The sequence below is a fragment of the Biomphalaria glabrata genome, chromosome 6, assembly GCF_947242115.1.
Source record: "Biomphalaria glabrata chromosome 6, xgBioGlab47.1, whole genome shotgun sequence".
Lineage (NCBI taxonomy): Eukaryota > Metazoa > Mollusca > Gastropoda > Planorbidae > Biomphalaria > Biomphalaria glabrata.
In genome coordinates, this window is record NC_074716.1 from 32,957,423 (window position 1) to 32,980,169 (window position 22,747).

Below are 22,747 nucleotides of genomic sequence, written 5' to 3' on the forward strand. Positions count from 1 at the left end.
ACATTGTACCCCTCCCTTTCAGATTTTTTTTTGTATGTGGTGTTAAAACTTTTCCTGAAAGAAACCAAAAAGAAAGAAGAACGAGAACAAAAATCCATCCCGCCAAAACTGGGAAAAAGTCTGGGGGCCCCTAGCTCACACACTTGTGGCGCTGCTCATCATCGCTCCACACAAACACATGCTAGCAAATATATATATAGAGTTCAAGTTAGGCTTTTTAAATAACTTCGCTTATCAAGAATTCGTTAACACAATAGGATTAGACATTTTTTTCATTGTTAATTAAATATATTTTCCTCCAATCAAGAAATCTGTTTGTTTGGTAAAGTTCCAACGATGATGGTATATGATAGTTTCAAGTTTAAATCGCAAATATAAATAAATCTAAGAAGTTTTCTGTCCCTAAACCAAAGAATACCAGACATAATCACAACCAATGTCGCAACAATGCTTCATAGCCACATTAACAAAAGCCCTTTCTGTACCTAAACCAAAGAATACCAGACATAATCACAACCAATGTCGCAACAATGCTTCATAGCCACATTAACAAAAGCCCTTTCTGTACCTAAACCAAAGAATACCAGACATAATCACAACCAATGTCGCAACAATGCTTCATAGCCACATTAACAAAAGCCCTTTCTGTTCCGAAGTCCAAAATGTTTTTGCTGCTAGCTCGATTCTGTCCAATGCTTTCATGTGAACAAAGCGACAATGCCTTATACGATTTTTCTCAAACGGGACGGCTTGACCCTCGACTTCTGGTCTGTCAACCTTGCACCATTCTCTGGCTATCTCCGCAGCTCTGGTTCACTTTGTGCTACGTATTACCTAAGTGAACTTTACAAGATTGGCTATTCTCACGCTCAAACGATTGGAAAATCTCGTCCCGTGGCCTTGTCGGTAGAAAGAATGCATTTGATTCTATGATGTGACCTTTGACGTTTGGGATCCTTGGACGGGGAAAAAATCAACCAAAAAGAGTAAAAATGTCGACGACCTTTTAATGAAACTTTTTAAAACGCTTAAAAAAAATATCATAAAATTGAATTGAAGCTGGTAGAGGGTCAAAGCGACCGAATGCCTAATTCTAAAGCTGGCCTACAAAGCTGACAACAATGACACTATGTGACGCAGAGTGTGGGACAGATTAACTCATCAAACAGAAATAGAAACAATTTTATGGCGCGCAGCTTGAAATGCTCAATTCCTAGAGCAGACGTCTTTGCTTGGCTCAGACTTCTTTGTTGAACCGCCACTCAAGTCACGAGTTGTCTTTCTTCTCTGGACATGCGGAGGCGGGTTAGCGAGTGTCCACAAGACAGTGTCCCGAGTCTCTCCCCGAGAGTTACGTACCAAGGAGACGTGGAGGAATTAATAGCAAGAAGCAAATAAATGCCAAAAGTTGGTGAAACGAGATAGCCACGTGACTTTACAGCCAGAAGTTCCAGAAGACTATCATGTAAAATAAACTGTGTGAGACTAGTGTGTAGCAAAAAAATGTGTGTGTGAGACTAGTGTGTAACAAAAAATGTGTGTGAGACAAGTGTGTAACAAAAAAATGTGTGTGTGAGACTAGTGTGTAACAAAAAATGTGTGTGAGACAAGTGTGTAACAAAAAAATTTGTGTGTGAGACTAGTGTGTAAAAAAAAATGTGTGTGTGAGACTAGTGTGTAACAAAAATGTGTGTGTGAGACTAGTGTGTAACAAAAAATGTGTGTGAGATAAGTTTGTAACAAAAAAATGTGTGTGTGAGACTAGTGTGTAGCAAAAAAATGTGTGTGTGAGACTAGTGTGTAGCAAAAAAATGTGTGTGTGAGACTAGTGTGTAGCAAAAAAATGTGTGTGTGAGACTAGTGTGTAACAAAAAATGTGTGTGAGACAAGTGTGTAAAAAAAATGTGTGTGTGAGACTAGTGTGTAAAAAAAATGTGTGTGTGAGACTAGTGTGTAACAAAAAAATGTGTGTGTGAGACTAGTGTGTAGCAAAAAAATGTGTGCGTGAGACAAGTGTGTAAAAAAAAATGTGTGTCTGAGACTAGTGTGTAACAAAAAAATGTGTGTGTGAGACTAGTGTGTAAAAAAATGTGTGTGTGAGACTAGTGTGTAACAAAAAAATGTGTGTGTGAGACTAGTGTGTAACAAAATTGTGCGAAGTCCAAAGATGTTTTCACTAGAAAGAGAAAGCGACACCGTCATGTGATATACCAGGCAAGTTTGTGTTGGTTGAGAATTGACCATCAAGATGAAACTGACCATCTGCTCCCACAGTTCCCCGAGATGTATGTGTACAACGTGAAAAAAAGAGACAACCATTGGCCAGCTCAGAGACCAACTCCAGGTCAAACACCCCAATATATGGGAGCGATACTACCCACGTGGTTTACCTTCAGTATGACACAAACACGATTAAATGAGCTCGCTTAGAAGGATACTGCTTTATAGCATACCACGTAATTGCTCTGTGTTTTTAATAATCGAAGAGCCTCAGAAATTAAGATATAATCTAGTCTGTCAAGAATCAAAATGTTATCTAGCCTATTAAGATAATTAGGCTATCAATATTGTTAGTTGTTGTTTACATTGAAACATTTCTCAATGAGGCCAATGACAATGGCAGTCATGACAGCATATAACATTGTTGTAATCTCAATGAGGCCAATGACAATGTCAGTAATGACAGCATATAACATTGTTTGTAATCTCAATGAGGCCAATGACAATGGCAGTCATGACAGCATATAACATTGTTGTAATCTCAACGAGGCCAATGACAATGGCAGTCATGACAACATATAACATTGTTTGTAATCTCAATGAGGCCAATGACAATGTCAGTCATGACAGCATATAACATTTTGTTGTAATCTCAATGAGGCCAATGACAATGTCAGTCATGACAGCATATAACATTGTTGTAATCTCAATGAGGCCAATGACAATCATGACAGCATATAACATTGTTTGTAATCTCAATGAGGCCAATGACAATCATGACAGCATATAACATTGTTTGTAATCTAAATGAGGCCAATGACAATGTCAGTAATGACAGCATATAACATTTTGTTGTAATCTCAATGAGGCCAATGACAATGTCAGTCATGACAGCATATAACATTGTTGTAATCTCAACAAAAAGAAGATGAGCAAAATATTTTAAACCCCCCCCCCCCCCCCCCGTTTGATGGGAGAGGTGCCGACTATGTCCTGACTGAACCTTACAACACAGACCCCAGGTGCCGACAAATCGGGTGCAGTGTGTGTCCCTTATGTGTGGATCTCACCAAGGCCGAGCAGTGGAGGGAGGGCTCACATACCGGCACCACATTCACTTGACAATAGCCCTCACAAGAGAGAACCTAACCACAGACTACCCTCCCTGCCCCACCATGTCCATCTTTTGTTTTTCTCATTGTTTCTTTTTCTTCCTACATGAAATTAAAGGAATTTAAGTTAAAGATGAGAGAGAGAGAGAGAGAAAGTGGGAGAGATAGCGGAAGAAAAAGGCAGAAAAAGAGATAGGTGAAGAAAAGGAGAGAGAGAGAGAGCAAGGAAGAAGAGAAGGAAAAACTGAGGGTCTAGATAGAAAGAAAGCAAGAGAGAAAGTCAACAAGAGAAATAGTGTGAAAGAATAGGAGAATGAGTGAAATGAGAGAGCGAGAGATACCTAGCCACGAAGTACTTACACTCATACCAGCAATGCGTCATTGGTCTGAAATGTTAGACCAAAGAAAGAGAAGATCAAAAAAAAAAAAGGGGGGGGGGGAGGGTTGTATGACAGAAAGAGGAACCGACACCCTGCGAGTCTTAAACTCAACATCCGAACTGTGGACCTAGGGTCAGGAGGGTAGACATACAATCTAAGGGCCGCGAGTACAAAACGAATTATTTCCCCCTTTTTTTTTTTTCGTTCACAAAGCCAAGGGAGAGAATAATTATGAGACAAGAGGAAAAAACATGCATCTTCCTGATGTTAACCTTTAGGAGATTTCAACATAAACATACCAGACTTTCTCACGCCTTATTTCTTTAGGTAAATAAATGATTCCCTCCCCTTGTTTCTCGGCCCATTGCCTGTAACATTTATCTGCATGAAGTTATCTTGACGATGGCGGCTACAGATCTACAACCGACACTGCTTTTTGTTTTTAATAAGGCGTGATTAAAATTGAATTAAACCATGAACGTAAAAATTCTTGAAAACATTTGTAGAGATTTCTTGTTTCGCCCTATTGAATCGAACTATATGTCATTAAATATGAAAATAAATTGGCAGTAACCAAAAGAAATGTCAAATCACCTGAACTTGACCTTATTTTTTCTTTCTTTTTTTTTCTGTAGTCTAGATGAGAGAGAGAGAGAGAGAGAGAGAGAGAGAGAGAGAGAGAGAGAGAGAGAGAGAGAGAGTCTTAGTTTGACATAATCTCCAATTTGGATTGGGCCCAGATTTAAGAGAAGTGTGAGATCAGCGAGACTCAAGAGATGTCACGTGTTTCTTCAATGTATTTCTACTCAAATTGTAAGACATTGCCCTGATAGTAGCGAATAGGTAAAGAGACAAACAAAAACTTGCCTTTAAAGTTGCAAGGAAGCACAAAGTCAAAATAACTTGCCCTAAAATTAGCAAATAGGCACAGCGCCTAAATAACTTGCCCTTAAAGTATCTTGCCTGAAAGAAAACTTTTGTTCTAGGTTTGATGAGTAAAACATATGCAGCCCATCTCGCCTACACGTCACAAGATAACAAAAAAAAAAAAAGACAACAAACCAGAAAAACAATACTAGCGCAGCCGCCCCTTCCCTTTTCTAGCCTCGCTCACACGTCCCAGTGTCTCTCGCTCCAGCCTCAGAACTTATCTGTTCCTTCTACTCACTCCTGTGGATTAACTCGGGAAGATAAACCAAACTATATACAACGGTTTGAGTTTGAAAACATAATAGAACGTGTTTTATATATGAACGGGGGGGGGGGGGGAATAGGGTATGACAGGGGGGCGATAGGGTATGAGCGTGGGGGGGGGGGGCGATAAGGTTGAAGATGTATATGAGGGGAGAGAACACTTGTAGATAACACGAGCACATACTCCATTGACATAACCGGATGCTGAATAGGGCGGAATGACGATCAAAAATGTGAGTGTTAAAGACATACATTTCAACGTGTGATGGCGCTGGTTAGCTTGTGTGTGGAACAGAGAAGGGGAGGGAGGTACTCCGCCTCTGGTAGTGGTGTTCAAATACCGAGTGGAACAAAAGTCGAAAACAAAATCTACTTCGACCACCGGCGGACAATGGTTATATATATGTAGTTCACTACTGGGACCACCGGCGGACAATGGTTATATATATGTAGTTCACTACTGGGGCCACGGGCGGACAATGGTTATATATATGTAGTTCACTACTGGGACCACGGGCGGACAATGGTTATATATATGTAGTTCACAACTGGGGCCACGGGAAATGTTGCACTGTGATTCCTCATTGATCTTCAGACTTGAAGACAATCATTATTAGTACTACCTATTGAAACACGACTCTTTAGTCCTCTTTATCAGAATATCGAGCTAGTTGTACCTTTTAAATAAATATAAAGTAAGGTAAAGGTCGCCTTTCAGACCTTGCGATCTATAGGGCAGATGAAGTAAAGGTCATCTGTTTCTTTGGCCCAAGGTTAACGAGGGTGTCATGTGACCAGCACAACGACCAACCGCATTTACTTTTCCCCAACTCATGTCATGTGTCCAATAAATCTGGGTGTACTCCGAAATTAAAAATCCAAGTCTTCCCCAGGATTTGAACCCGGAGAACTAAATATAGCCAACACAATTTTCGCTTCTTTTATCATTAGTTGTTCATCTTTTCATTCTTATAGATTGGGCTTAGAAAATGGAGCACACATTTGTAATATTTCTCCCCCGGCAGCTCTCTCTCTCCTTTCTCTTTCTCCCCCCCCCCTCCTCTCTCTCCTATCGTGCCACACTAAAAAAAAAAAAAATGAACCACTATGTTTTCACTCAGGTCAAACGGTCAGAATCGATTTTTTTCTTAGCGGCAGTTCAAAAGAGCGGTCAATTTAGTGGGAATGCTATTAAAAGAACAAATCTAATATTTTCACTGCAAATAATTGCTTGTGATAAGAACGTCCAATTCTCAAACCCAGTAAGACATTAAGAGATGAAGACTCTTTTATTTTGGCGAAGAAAATGGTACAACTAAACCTTCGAATATATAGATATAGATATATACTATCGGGCCTTAGTTTTTGGTATTTCTGATCTACTGGTTTGAATTGTTAGCTCTATATCAGTGGTTCCCAAACTTTTTTTGTCTCGTAGACCCCTTGCCATGTTTTCTGGTTTTCGGTAGACTCCCTGCTTAATTTATATTTTTGCAAATTCATAAACTCCATTTTTAAAACTAATTTCTAACTGTTTTGAGTCGAAGAGTAAAAAAATGTACATCATAAGTTAGAGAAATCTAATTTTTTTTATTGATAAAAATTCAAATTTAAACAAATGAAAATAACTATTAATATGTATTGCTAGAATCACCAAACACACTGAATATGTTTTTGTTGGGTATTTTTGCACGTTTATAATCCGTTACTACGGATACTATGTTTCATATAGGAATTAGTTGCTTTATGAAGTAGTCCTTCAAACATTAAATAGTAATTAATTTGCCTTAAATATCATTTTAAAAGTTTTCGCAAAGAGCAGTTTCTCTTGTATTTATTGATCTTTCACGTGTGGCTCAAATATTGTGTTCGTGGAACTGGTTTCATCAACAGAAGGGGCAAAGGTGAGTAACTGGTGGCTTAACCAGTAAGCTTTGGGTAGGAAGGACTCATTAGCCTTGGCTTGCAGCCCGTCTAGCAGAAGGAAAACAGAATTCAAACTCTGCTGCCTTGCAGCTATACCCAAACATGGGAAAGGTTTCGTAGGTCAACCCTGGGAAAAATTAAGACCATTAGGCAATTTGCAGCTTTAATGCTATAACTCATCCCACCGATGTGCCCTTGAACTGAAGTGTTACTTATAGAAATTCGTTTCATAATATCAGATGTTGATTATTGTGAAACAGATTTTAAAACTACTTTAATAGCTGGTAAAATCAATGTTTTATTTACAGTGTTCTCTGTATTTGGCTAAAAGTGAAGAGATCTTGAAAGACGCTCACAAACCACCATCTTCTCTTTTATGATGTTGAAGATAGATTTTGCAGGTCTATTCTGAACTTTTTTTTTTCGCATTTTTATATTTTTATCCGTGTGGCATCATCTCAAATAATCCTCCAGTGTAATTGGTTTCATATGGTCATAAGAAAGCACTTAGACAACCGCTTGTTTGACAAGGGAATAAATAATCAACGCTGTAAAATCTAGATTTCTTTTTGTTAAACATTAGTTACATGTAGACAAAATTTAGCTATTTAAACCTTTATTTGCTTGGTAAATCCTTATGGATAATAAAGATTATTGTTAATATCATTGTTATTATTATTATTTATTCATCTATTTATAAGTGTATGAAATTGTTACATTAACGGGGTGTGAAAATTAAAGTCATGACCTGCTTAAATGAAATCCACTATCGTAGACCCCTATAGACATCTCATAGACCCCCAATTAATTTTTTCACTTTCGTAGACCCCTTGGAAGTCTTCGTAGACCCCTAGGGGTCTATATAGACCACTTTGGGAATCACTGCTCTATATTAAACATGGAGAATGTTTCCTTCACATTTATTTTATTTATTTTGCCACGAAAATAAAAGTAATGTGAAAACGGGTTTACCCGATTTGTTAAAAAGATTTTTAAAAGAGATACAATTAGGTACTTTTTGCCTATTTTTAGGGTAGTAGTAGTAAATGTACACTACGGACTTCGCAAAACATTTATGCCAAGTTTTATCAAAATCGGTCAAACGGTTTTGATTTCTATGTAGGATATGTACATATACATATACGTCTTACTTTCTGCTTTATATATTAGATATCTAGGTCAGTGGTCTTGGTTTTAACATTGTGCATAAGGCGAAGTGAAACATCAACAAAACAGGTTTTCAAAAAGATCAAGTCATCAAATAAATGAGGGTGTGAGTGGAACAGGAGAGAGATGGGGAGAGAGGAGAATGAGGAGAGTGGGCGACAGAAAGAAAAAGAATGTCAAGAAAGGGATCGAGATGGTGAGAATGGAGGTAAGAAATGAAAGAAGAGAAAGGAAAGCAGACGATGAGAGAGAGTGAGAGAGAGAGGAGGAGAGATAGAGAGAGAGAGGCAAAAGGAAAGAGAACGAGAGTATAATAAAAAGTAGAAAGTAAAAATGAAGGAAAAGAATTGCGACACAAAATGTCTTCACATGGAAAAGAAAAAACGCAAAAAAAAAAAGTTCGTTGTATTGGACATCAAGAGAAATGAAATACACCCGCCCCCCCCCCCCCCCCAACAAAAAGGTGATGAGGAGATTTTTTAAAGTGACAACACCTAGAATGTCAGCATCACAAATAGATACATGAGGGCATGTAACACCTAGAATGTCAGCATCACAAATAGATACATGAGGGCATGTAACACCACCTAGAGTGTCAGCATCACAAATAGATACACGAGGGCATGTAACACCACCTAGAGTGTCAGCATCACAAATAGATACATGAGGGCATGTAACACCTAGAATGTCAGCATCACAAATAGATACATGAGGGCATGTAACACCACCTAGAGTGTCAGCATCACAAATAGATACATGAGGGCATGTAACACCTAGAATGTCAGCATCACAAGTAGATACATGAGGGCATGTAACACCACCTAGAGTGTCAGCATCACAAGTAGATACATGAGGACATGTAACACCACCTAGAGTGTCAGCAACACAAATAGATACATGAGGGCATGTAACACCTAGAATGTCAGCATCACAAGTAGATACATGAGGGCATGTAACACCACCTAGAGTGTCAGCATCACAAATAGATACATGAGGGCATGTAACACCACCTAGAGTGTCAGCATCACAAATAGATACATGAGGGCATGTAACACCTAGAATGTCAGCATCACAAATAGATACATGAGGGCATGTAACACCACCTAGAGTGTCAGCATCACAAATAGATACATGAGGGCATGTAACACCTAGAGTGTCAGCATCACAAATAGATACATGAGGGCATGTAACACCACCTAGAGTGTCAGCATCACAAATAGATACATGAGGGCATGTAACACCTAGAATGTCAGCATCACAAATAGATACATGAGGGCATGTAACACCACCTAGAGTGTCAGCATCACAAATAGATACATGAGGGCATGTAACACCTAGAGTGTCAGCATAACAAATAGATACATGAGGGCATGTAACACCACCTAGAGTGTCAGCATCACAAGTAGATACATGAGGGCATGTAACACTTAGAGTGTCAGCATCACAAATAGATACATGAGGGCATGTAACACCACCTAGAGTGTCAGCATCACAAATAGATACATGAGGGCATGTAACACCACCTAGAGTGTCAGCATCACAAATAGATACATGAGGGCATGTAACACCACCTAGAGTGTCAGCATCACAAATAGATACATGAGGGCATGTAACACCACCTAGAGTGTCAGCATCACAAATAGATACATGAGGGCATGTAACACCACCTAGAGTGTCAGCATCACAAATAGATACATGAGGGCATGTAACACCACCTAGAGTGTCAGCATCACAAATAGATACATGAGGGCATGTAACACCTAGATTGTCAGCATCACAAATAGATACATGAGGGCATGTAACACCTAGAATGTCAACATCACAAATAGATACATGAGGGCATGTAACACCACCTAGAGTGTCAGCATCACAAATAGATACATGAGGGCATGTAACACCACCTAGAGTGTCAGCATCACAAATAGATACATGAGGGCATGTAACACCATCTAGAGTGTCAGCATCACAAATAGATACACGAGGGCATGTAACACCTAGAATGTCAGCATCACAAATAGATACATGAGGGCATGTAACACCACCTAGAGTGTCAGCATCACAAATAGATACACGAGGGCATGTAACACCTAGAATGTCAGCATCACAAATAGATACATGAGGGCATGTAACACCACCTAGAGTGTCAGCATCACAAATAGATACATGAGGGCATGTAACACCTAGAGTGTCAGCATCACAAATAGATACATGAGGGCATGTAACACCTAGAATGTCAGCACCACAAATAGATACATGAGGGCATGTAACACCTAGAATGTTAGCATCACAAGTAGATACATGAGGGCATGTAACAACGTTCAACAACAAGCAAAATAATTTTAAAAAAAAAGAATAAAACGTACTCTATATCAGAGGTTCTCAAACTGGGGTCCGCGGACTAATAATCAACTCGCCCCTCACTACTGTTTAAACTTTTCTATGTTGGCAGCAGCTTGTCAAAACAACATTGATTGTGAACAGTCAGGTGATAGAATTGTATTTCACGAATGAAAATAAGGTTTACTTATTTTACAAACCAATCAACGTCGTTCTTTAAAATGTATCTGCTTTTAAAACCAAACAAGTTGGTCTTTCAATTTCTCTGCTTTATCCCCCCATTGAAAGAAGTTTTTCGCACGCCCACCGTTAGATTATGAACAAATATTTCATATGCACAGAAATCTGAAAAAGAGCAACAAGAGTGTCATGGAGGCAAGGAACTGAATTGAAGTGCGTTAGTCATGTCGGGATAGCTTATAACAGTCCTCATTTTGTTTATGGGAAGAGAGGAATTTTTCATTTGTTTGTTCATTCTTCGACTTCCATCTTTGGCCAGCATGTCTGCATATTTTTTTTTCGCCTTACAGCCAGACACTACAGAATGAGACAACATAAGTTCCTGAAGCTAAAGGTCGGCGCCAGCTAAACTTGCCCTTGTGGAGCATCACCAGAGAATGCTGACCAGAAAGAAAAAAAATCTTAAGGATTCAAATATTAAGGCATTGCGAATAGCGCCAAGCAAAACACACCGTTGGGTTTAGGCCAGCGCCTTTACAAATATGCGATTCGGGCAGATAAATCAAGCTGCGTCGGCCGTCGGGTGTCCGCTAATATCGTATGGGTATGGGGTCCTTGAACTGAAAAAGTTTGAGAACCTTTGCTCTAGATCTATATGTTTACATTTGTACCACTTCATTTTACAACAATGTCCCAGAAACTTCAACTACTATCTTTTTTTTTCAAGATTTTAAGAGACTTTCTTGTTCCCTTTCATTTTAAATGTGTATGCGTGTGTGTGTGAGGGTCTGAGTGACAATGAGATGTCACAAACTCCACTGAAACTCAAATAGGTTTGAATCGCTTTTTGTTTTTATAAGCTGCTCGCCATTGTTAAGTTTCTAAAAGGGGTATTAGATAATTCAAGGGGGAAAATGATTAGTGTTTTGGATCCCTTTGAAACGGTTCAGCAGCCTTGAGCACATTGACCTAAATAGATTCACTTCCGGAACGGAAATAGGCTTTTGTTAACCAAAATTGCGCCAGAAAAGGTGTCAGTCTACGTGACCATTATCACCCAAGATGACCGGAAGTTACGTGAATGGCATTGTTATTGGGGATAAAATAACTGGGGCATTCACCGCCATGTGTTTCTCTACGTGACCAATCAAAGTAAGAATTAAAAAAAAGAGACAGATGAATGGTAGAGCATTTAGGTTGTTAGATTGGAGGTATTTTCTGTGTGTGTGTGTGATTAGATTGGTTTGCTGTGCCGTGGAGGCAATGCCCTTGACCAGTAGTGTTGAAGGGCTGACCATTACAAGCTTTGGAGCAAAGTGTTTTGTTTTGTTTTCTGCAGTGATTCATATTTTAATAAATACAAAGTTCTATGGGTTGTTTTTTTTCCCTCAAGAATATCCCATATCTTCAAATCTTCGCTAGATCTAGACATATTCGTACATGAAGTCAGAGGAGGTCATTGCACGACCAACGTTGGGAAATGGCACATTAAAACTAGAACGATGAAAACCATGCGATGTTCTAATGAGACAACAAAGCTAAGACGAAATGGCCTCCATATCAACCATGGGAAAATCCACGCGGAGCAACAGATGTTTTAAATTTTGCCGCGGTCTGATTCAATGCGACGAAAGGAATTTCCGTGGAAAATCGTGGCGCGAAAACCTTCAGACAATAGACTCGCTTTATGATTCATGGCTTTGTTTTTGGTGTACGAATGCTCATGAATCTGTGTGTGTGTGTGTGTGTCGCTGATGTTTCTTGGTTTATTCGAAATAGAAATGTATTTGGCTTGTTTCCTAATGCACTGTGAAACTTCTCAATGTAACCATGTCTATTAGTAAATAATTTTCAAAGTCAGAGAACGAAAACTAATAAACTGGGCTACAGTGTTGATTAAACTTGAAAGATGTTCTAGAATAATCTAGAAGATAAATAGTTTTTAAAATTCTTTCCACGAAAATAACAACAATATGGCTCTAAATAGTTAAAAAGTTGTTTAAACAAGACTATTCTGTTTCCTTTGTTCCACTAAACAGTTAAAAAGTTGTTTCTATATGACTGTGCTGTTTCCTTTGTTTAAAGACTACAAATTTGTCACCATTATTGAATGCTCTCTCACGGGGGGGGGGGGGGGGGGGCTAAATTAGCGCAGCACTTTCTTCCTCCAGCATCTTCCTGTACTTATTGAAAGTGTGGCCCTCGACACGAGGCTCACACACTGGCTTTGTGATATACGAGTTGCACTGAACCTTCAAAAGTTGATACTTTTGTCTGTCTTCTTCCAACATAATAGTTTCTGTCAACAAGACCACGTTGCAGCGTAACTGGGAAACGGAGAGACGAGAATGGAGAGACAGTGGAGAGAACAATGTTTATTAGAGAGAGAGAGAGAGAGAAAGAGAGAGAGAGAGATGGGAACAAGCGAATTGGGAAGACAAAATAACTGCTAAACCCAAATCCTCGATTTACAACTGACCAGAGATGACCCTTGATTTCAAAAGATATTGACTGGGATGACCAGAGTTATGACCACACGCAAATACAACATTCATTTTAGAGTCTCAATCTGCCTAATCCAAACAACACGCAAACATGTCCATCTCCTTCATGTCTCACTTCTCCTTTCCCCAGAGGAAATCGGGCCATAGATCTACAGACAGAATCATGATAAGGTCAAACTCAGCAAATTAAACATGAAGAGAAATGGCAGAATCTAAATCAAGAAACATAATCTTTGTTTACAAATCGACTTCAATTCTTGTTTTGTTTTTTTCCAAGCAGACAGAAGCAATGTCTGAAGTGAAAACTTCACGTGGAAGTACATCAGGTAATTGGCACACCTTATATCAAGGTAAACTCTAGAACAACTATTTGCTACTTGAAAAGCATTCAAGAATATAATATCGCATATCACTAAAGCTGTACCAAGTTTCTGAGTCTAAGGCCAATGACTGCCCCGAATAGGTTAAGTTTTGTACGCATAGACTACATCGATGGATGCACACTCATAGAATGAGAAAAAAATTTTAGTCGACAAAAGCAGTAATGACTTTCCAGGCTCACTACACTTAAGAATGTATCCTGTGACAACAGAAATCTCTGACATCAAAGTATAGGTGGAAACTAACCGCTTCTTATGTCCAGAACCACTGACTCCATTTCTTCCGTTCTTTAACGAAATAAAAAATAAATACATTTCATTATCAGAGAGTACATAGAAGACTCAAAACATACGCAGGCACGCATGCGCGTAGATACCGGAAATGACGAGCACTCACCACTGCTAAGGCTGTCTGTGTACTGATCTTGCCTTCTTTGACTAGAATCATGAGAGCCATCCTGTCCTCGTCGCTCATACTTATCTCGTAGGCGTTGAGGTCACCTGAAATGTCAAGGTCAGACACTTAAAAAAAAAAAACGCATTGAAACCTGTTGAGTCAAATGTTTTATCACATATGTTACGTGTTTTTTTTTAAGTAACAGAGGATTAAATTTATAAAACTATTGGAGATGGCGACCAAAATGTATTAATTTTTTTTTTCGGCGGTGGGGGGTGTTAGGGAAGGTCTAAAACAATATGGTTGCATACAGAATGACAGGACGGAAGTGCCTAACACCTAACAAATGGAGTAATGTAGTGTACAATAATAACTAAAAAAAAACGAAATAATACATTTCATTTCCTTCTAATTTCAATGTGCTCATCAAGAAGTAAAAGACACAGTGTGGACTAGGATTAGATATTTGACGGGGCTAGAAGAAGGCTGCTCTAACCAGGTGGCTACTTTACCTTGATGCTGCTTGTAAGTACCCTTCCTGCTTGACCGCCGGAAACCGATGTTTCGAAGAAATCGCCCAAACACTGACCCGCTCTTCTTTTTGTCTTCGTGCGCTCCACCGGAGTCTGTCAGATATACACACACAAAAAGAACAACAATTACAGCCTGGTGCTGAGCTGGTTTATCCAAGTGTTACAGTGAGACAGTCTGTGTGTGCGTGTGTGTGGGAAAAATTGACCACCACTCAACGGATGAAGAAAGCATATCCCTAGAGTTGACAGAAAGAAAAAGGCCAATGTCCTCAGGTTCTAAGACCGAGGCCCAAACAAGACAATGACCTCTAGACTATAGAGAAAACCCTCTATGGCGACTGCCTGATGTTCAAACCCTTGCGTAGTTCATCTCAGATAAAGATCTAGTTATCAACAAGATAACGAGAACACCGATAAGAAGGAAGAATGAGTTGCTTTACGTGGCTACGCCGTAGCTTATAAAACATCAGAATCAATGGATGTTGTCCACCTTAGAACTGAACTTCTTTACTGATACCACAGGCAGCTTGACAACACCAATATTCTCTTGTGGGCGGGTGAAAGGTCACACAGAAGAAAGTAAAAACATGAGATATGTATCTTTTTATTTTGTTGCAGTTGGATTTAATGTTTTGTTTTAATTTCATTCTCTAGTTATGTAACATTTGGTTGGTCAAAATCTGAAGAGCAGAAGTTGAAATAACAAAGAATGAAATCGTATGAAAACAAAATAATCTAAATAAATTTAAAAAAACTAGATCTTCAAAGTGTCACATTCTCATTTTAATGCAGAAAATAAAAGTTTTATATACATGAATGTAAAATAAGTAGGTCAAAATGCATTAAGAGGCCATAGCTATTGGTACTAACTGACAGTATAATTCTTACAGAAATATTAATATGAGAAGTATTTTTTAAAGTTTCTTTCGATAATTTGAATATTTAAAATTAAAAACAACTCTTTTATTACTTTATTATATTTAAAAAATAACTTTAGTGACTAAAACTTGTTTGTTGCCATGCTTGTAGCTTATCACTAACTAAAACAATGACGTGACGTGTCTATGTAGTGGACTACATTAGACGGGTGACAAGACAACGGGAAGTTTCATGTTTTCTGGTTAAATAGAGTCAATAAGTGCATGAAATGAAAATGTTATTCAAAGTTCAAAGGTTAGATGCGCTCAGTGAGCAAGATTCTCTATGCCCAAGCAGTAAATATGTTAAGCTCTAGGGTGCATAATGAGGCTGTCAGGGGCGCAGGAGGCAGTGGTACGAGAGGATGGTTAGCAGTGAGGGGAAAGCACAGTTGTTTTGTTTACGACTTTCTGCAAGCGGTAGGCAGCGGTAGGGTAGGCAGCGGTAGGCAGCGGTAGGCAGACCAAGTCATGGCGCAGAAAGAACTCAGTTTGCAACATCGGTATTTTCACCGCCTGCAAGGTGGCGCCAAAAGTCGGCAGATTTTCAGACGAGATTTAGTGAAACAACCAGACTCGCCGTTAAGTTTCCTACTTTGGCATAGGCGCCAATGTGGGCATAGATTTTTTTAAAGTCGCCAGTATTTGTTCTAGATCTAGCCGCTTTGATGTTAAAATGTTAAGCAAAGAAGTAAGCAAAGGAAATAGTCTGGTTTCAACTGGCAGGTTTTCGCTGAATCTATAACGTTAATGAGACTATTAGATAGAAGAAAGAAGAAACTAACAATTAACACAATCAACAAGTCAACAAAAAAAAATGTAAATGGCCTCCACGCTCAAAAAGATTACAAAATAAATTATATTTTAAAGATGAAAACTTTCCAACTATCTTCTCTCTAGCAAAACATTTCACCACTTTTGTATCCTTGTGATTATTCTCCAAACAATAGATAACAATGTCTAAGTATCCAAAGTAAATAAAGTCAATAGATAGCAATGCCTAAGTATCCCAAGTAAATAAAGTCAAAAGATAGCAATGTCTAAGTATCCCAAGTAAATAAGGTCAATAGATAGCAATGTCTAAGTATCCCAAGTAAATAAAGTCAATAGATGTACGTATTAGAAGAACTCTATTATCAAGCTAGCCTCGACACCAGTCTCGGATTTTATACGGAGATTTTTTTAAATCTCTAGGAATGAAATGGACGACACGTGATGTTAGTCCACTCAAGATTTAGATCTAGGTATTTACTTGCTAACTTGAGGTAGGAGGAGTGATAGAAAAGGTGGGTGGGGGCAGGGTCACGTTCAATTACAATTCCTGTCAGTGATTATGTTTTAGAACATTTCACTTTATTTGTAAATTTCAGTTCGATGGTGAACTAAATGGTGACCAAGGGAAACAAATGTTCAACCAGAAGAAACTGAAACGAACGAAAGATCAATGAGAAAGTAAATAGGTCAAGGTCTGCTAAAAATAAAACTAATTGTAAATTAAAAAAAACAACAACTCGTTATATAATTTTAAGATTTTGCAAATGTCAAGGTTAAGGTTTTATTTTATGGTAGCAGTAGTGACCTTGAACTAGTTAAAGCGTGAAGTTAAATACAAGCAAATGAAGTGAGCAAGCAACAAAAGTGTCTGTTAAGCAGAAGAAGAAAAAAAACAACTCATGCCAGTCTAGTACCTCTGATGATTTTTCGAGGAAATATACAACATACACCTAGAAGTGAGAATACAAAAATACACAGCAACAAAAAATGAAATATAAAATTCAAGTGCACATAAAGTAAATAAGGAAAACAAAATAGTATTGACATCAATTCTTGAAAGTATAGGCTCGGGGGGGGGGGGGGGGGACGCCCTAGTTCAGAATCAACTATTGGACGTCTCGCAATCAATTAGAGGCTATCCAAAGGCTTCTCAAGTTATTCAACGTTTCGGCCTAATTTTAAGCACTGAGTGCTCTAATGACTACACGACATCTACTCTCTATGTAAAACTGTGGCTATGTTTAATGATAAATAAAACATCCAAATAGGAAGCCAATTGGAAAGTTTATCATTGCGTCTCTACGTGAGTTCACATTGCCTACATTGAGGTCTGTATTTCATTCGATAGACGTCTATAGACAATGTTTGTTGTGTTTGGTTGAAAGTCTAACATGAACTCAAGTGTGTTTCAGTGCCATTGCAAATCTATCAAACATATTTAGTGTTTTGTGTGTTTAAGTAACGTAAAGCTTCCCTTTCAGACCATGCAGTCTATAGGGAAAATGATGCCAAGTTCATTTGTTTCTTTGGCTAACGGTTAACGAGCAGAGTGTCATGTGGCCAACACAACGACCAACCGCCTTTACCTTGCCCAACTAAAAAGTTGGGTGGACTCAGGGGCAACCTAAAAATCCCGAAATTAAAAATCCCAGACTTTACCGAGATTCGAACCTAGAGCGGAAGGCACTCGCTTAACCACTCGGTTACCACGCTTGCACACATGACATGTCCTGATCTAATCCAATGAAACTGAACGTATCTATCCAAAGCCAAGGTGGACATCGAAAGTTTTTTTGTTTTTTTTTCGATTTCAAGCAACAAGTTTTGTAATTTTACTCCCGTGAACAAGAACTTTTTTTTTTACATAAAAAAAATGTGTATTTTGTTGGCATAAGCAATTTTATGCTTAATCACAGAAAGACTGATGCACATTAGGCAATCCTTCATTTAAAACAAATATAAATATGTTCCGTCAAGATAAAGTTGGTTAAATTCCAGAATTACATCACGACCCAACAGACAGATATGTGCTGATTGTTGATATATATATATGATGGAGATGATTCCAAATCTATAAGTATATAAGACTCAACTGTTATGTCTATGATCGAAATAGACTAGATGACATGACCTGAAAATGTATTTAGCAAGGGCCTGCATCATTAGCACTTGATTTTCTGGCCACTTCGTATAGACTTGATCAGGACATTGAAACATTCGGACATCACCAGCACTTGAGTTTGTGTCCACTTCGTATAGACTTGATCAGGACATTGAAACATTCAGACATCACCAGCACTTGAGTTTGTGGCCACTTCGTATAGACTTGATCAGGACATTGAAACATTCAGACATCATTAGCACTTGAGTTTGTGGCCACTTCGTATAAACTTGATCAGGACATTGAAACATTCAGACATCATTAGCACTTCAGTTTGTGGCCACTTCGTATAGACTTGATCAGGACATTGAAACATTCAGACATCACTAGCACTTGAGTTTGTGGTCACTTCGTATAGACTTGATCAGGACATTGAAACATTCAGACATCACCAGCACTTGAGTTTGTGGCCACTTCGTATAGACTTGATCAGGACATTGAAACATTCAGACATCACTAGCACTTGAGTTTGTGGCCACTTCGTATAGACTTGATCAGGACATTGAAACATTCAGACATCACCAGCACTTGAGTTTGTGGCCACTTCGTATAAACTTGATCAGGACATTGAAACATTCAGACATCATTATCACTTGAATTTGTGGCCACTTCGTATAGACTTGATCAGGACATTGAAACATTCAGACATCACCAGCACTTGAGTTTGTGGCCACTTCGTATAAACTTGATCAGGACATTGAAACATTCAGACATCACTTGCACTTGAGTTTGAGGCCACTTCGTATAGACTTGATCAGGACATTGAAACATTCAGACATCACTAGCACTTGAGTTTGTGGACACTTCGTTTAGACTTGATCAGGACATTGAAACATTCAGACATCACTTGCACTTGAGTTTGTGGCCACTTCGTATAGACTTGATCAGGACATTGAAACATTGAGACATCCCCAGCACTTGAGTTTGTGGCCACTTCGTATAGACTTGATCAGGACATTGAAACATTGAGACACATTGAATGCAAGGAATGAAACCTCAGAGTTGTCGTGGAGAAATTTATAACACTCGAAATGCTTTTTTAACTCTATTATTAACTAAGTAATAATACAGACATAAACAAATTCATTCGGACGAGGGCAACAGAAACACGCCAAAACATTATGAGAACCTCCTTTCTTGGCACCAGAATGACTTGTAAAATAAACCAGAAACTGATTATTTCTCACTGACCCACATTTTTTAAGTGCGCTGTTTGGGAGAGTTAAAATCCCACCAATAGATTACAGTTGTTGTTGTTGTTGTTTTTTTCGTTTCTTAAAACTTTGTTGTTGTTGTATATAAAAGGCTGATACAATTTTCCGTATATCAAATTTCTGATGTTTGTTGTAAAATTTTTGTTTTACATGTTTCGGATGTTCCTTCAGAGTTGAAGATAGTTTACTTCCTAGTCCAAACCTCCCGCAGGACGACGGGGGATGGGAGCGGGCAGGGTTTGAACCCTCGACCGTCGATAAATCCGAACGACAGTCCAGCGCGCAAACCGCAAGACCTGGCAGCTAGTGTATTGATGTAACTGTGTTGATGTGCTACTTGAAATAAAGTTTGAGAAACATTGAGCAATATCTCTAAATAAGAAAATAGTACGAGTTGAAATGTGCAACAAAACTTATGTCCTTAAACACAAACACAATATGTGCCAAGGTTAAACGACACGTGGAGATGTCTATTCCATTATTTAATCTCCTTTAGTTATTAGTTATTTAATATTCAATTGTGACTCGGAGGCTACGGATGGTCTCTGGCAAATGTGTGGAAAAAAGAAAGGGGGGGGGGGGAGTCATTTTCCAGTTTTCCACTATTTCAGCACGTATTTTTCCTTCAGCCCCCCCCCCCCCCTCCAAGCAGGGCAATAGCGAGACCCTCTGAAATAGTATGTCGAGTAGCTCGATTAGTCTCTGTGGTCACTTGGTCAGATTGAGACACTTGGGAAGGGTAGGTGGCTGGCTGAAGAAGTTTGCTTGTACAAAGAGCAGACACGCACGCTCGTTCTAATCCCGACTTACTAAGAGTACGCAACTCTTGATTATTTTAGTTTTTAAAGCCAATAAAGAAATAATTTGAATGTGAGACTTTTTTCCACATGACACAGCATTTCAGTAGATAATCTTGTTCTCAAAGTCTATCTCCATCACAATGAAAGCGTTTTTTCCCCTAGTTACAACCCTCAGTCAAGCTTCGTGTAGATGACTACAATGACTCGTATCTTATATCACATTCACTTTGATGTACTGGAACAATCAAAGAAACAACTTACCACCGTCCAACGCCACATAATTCTGGTGAGCTGTGGGGTCAAGTCTGAAAAGAAAAGAACATTCAAAATTAATTATCATCAATAGAAACTGGACTAATGTATTTTTCGATTTTTTTTTCAAAGTTATATAATTAATGGAACAAGTATACAATATATCATCACAACGCGCGTGGTGACAGTAGAATACAGTTCAACTGATAATATAGCTCACCAGTGTAATTGGCACAAGTCCCTGCTGATATTCATTCATATTACCAATAACAAAGTCGAAAGAATATGGTGCTATTTTGTCAATAACTATCAAACCAAGCCTGCTGACTTGTATCCCACAATCCTTCATTGTATTTTACGAACATTTTTGCACTACATTACAAATGACGAAATCCTGATGGAGGCAAATCTAAAAATAAACTAAACCCTATTAGTTCCGGTGTTTGGCTTGTAGACAGCTTGTGTATTGAACTTTGATTTATTTGCCCTGTTAAGCGCTATAGTTTTTAAAATAGTAGGTTGTCCTCGAGAGAGTAAAAGCACATTGGCATTTTACGAGTTTTCCAAGCCAGTTAGTTTTTCAGTGCAGCTCAAGAGAATGTTAAAATTAAGATATAATCAGCTACTAGAATTAGTGGTATGTGTGTGTGTGTGTGTGTGTGTGTGATTGGCTGTACTAGATTGAAATCACTCCTAGATGTGATGTAAAATAAAAAGCAAGAAATGATCAGTTGTGACATGAATATCGTGGTACCAATAACTATGACTGTAAAATTTAAATGGCGCCCGTGACTATTGCTCCTCTATTTTATATATTTCAATACTATCCCCTAAACATTCATTCGTCCTCCCCCACCCCCACAACATCGCCCTTACATTGCTCGATACATTTTCTTTACTTTCTCTTCAACCGGAAGTAATGAAGTAGAACATAATAAGTGAGTAAACTAAGGGCAGATTGCTGTGATGAACTTGATTTCTGAAACTCCAACAAATCATGTATTCCAATGTTTCTGAGGTGACGTGTGAGTATAGTCCCTACATACTGACACAACAAACTAGTTCCATGACATCGTGCAACTCTGCACTTTATATTCAAGAAATAGAGAATAAAGATAGTATTATTTTAATTATTATTATTGTAGAGATGAATTAATTTTCATTCTCTGGCACTACCAGGCTCTAGCTTAGTTAACACTTAACAGTGCCCACTGAGTAATTTTCTGATGATGTGACAGGTCTGCAGCAATACTGCCCCCTGACAGTTAACGAGGATCTACTTAGGCATCTTTGGGTCTTCAAATGTGTCTTAGAGGTCAGTTGTCACTATCCCCTCGGTTGATATAACAGGGTGGTGCTATTAATAATTATTTCCTTTCAGAGAACAGTCATGTATTTAACAACAGATTATTCTGTTAATCTTTTTTAGGGTTTTGGTCACTAGCAGATCTGCTCGGTTCTCGTAACTTGTCATTAATGGTCATCGTGACCTCTGGAAGATAATGAAAGACTGAAACAAATTTTAACTTCATGCTGGACTGGAGAGTGAAGACCATACTAACATTATTCCCCCCCCCCCTTTTGAGACACCCAAGCCTCTACCTCTCCAGTCCACTCGCCATTATCCACATCGCACCATTCTCTTATGTTTATTTTTTTGTTCCTCCCGTGTCTCGCTCTGTTGGACTCGTACGAGCTGAGGCTGAGGGCTGCACTCGGTCGATACTTGAAAACTGGAGTACGAAAGAAAAGGGAGAGAAGAGGGAAAAAAATCAATCTTGGGCAAATTTGCATTTCCCGTTCACAATAGACTTCCCCCCCCCCCATTCCACACACACACAACCACTACTATCCAGTCCATTTCTGACCATCACAAACAGAGAGTCTTGAAAGATTTTTGATTCGTCTGACCGATGGATAGATCAAAAGAAGGACACAAAAAGATCTCTACGCTCTTACGTCAAGGGCAGACAAACCAGACAAAGATACATTAACTGAACAAAAGAAGACAAACCAAGAGGACTTAGTGGAACGTGTGGTAAGGACAGTGCTGTCCACTGACGGTAGGCTGGAGTAAGTGTACAACATCAGGACCTGGGACAACCTAAAGTATGTAAATTTAGAGTAGTACTTTTTGTCCCTGCTTTTTTTAAGACACGCAATTTCACTCTTGTTCCTCTTCTTCTTGCCATAAGAGATGAATGTATGCCTCTTGGAACTCTAGACCTATGGAAGCCTCCATCTGCCTGACTCAACATTAGAACACTAAACCTATGGAAGCCTCCATCTGCCTGACTCA

At 38.7% G+C, this 22,747-nt stretch overlaps 1 protein-coding gene across 5 annotated transcripts in view; it reads right to left on the bottom strand.

Moving 5' to 3' along the window:
• LOC106057893 (uncharacterized) overlaps positions 1-22,747 on the bottom strand; it is a 144,748-nt gene that overhangs the window by 19,700 nt on the left and 102,301 nt on the right. For 4 of the 5 annotated variants that reach the window (XR_008778342.1, XM_056031794.1, XM_056031796.1 and 1 more), the window contains exons 5-8: positions 20,458-20,501; positions 16,936-16,971; positions 14,310-14,423; positions 13,798-13,901 (exon numbers count right to left, since the gene is read on the bottom strand). Coding sequence is in view for 4 of the 5 variants with exons in the window: in XM_056031794.1 (XP_055887769.1) it covers positions 13,798-13,901; positions 14,310-14,423; positions 16,936-16,971; positions 20,458-20,501 (298 nt within the window). In the remaining variant the exon portion in view is untranslated. The remainder of the gene's footprint in view (positions 1-13,797; positions 13,902-14,309; positions 14,424-16,935; positions 16,972-20,457; positions 20,502-22,747) is intronic. The other variant, XM_056031795.1, reaches the window with a different exon arrangement.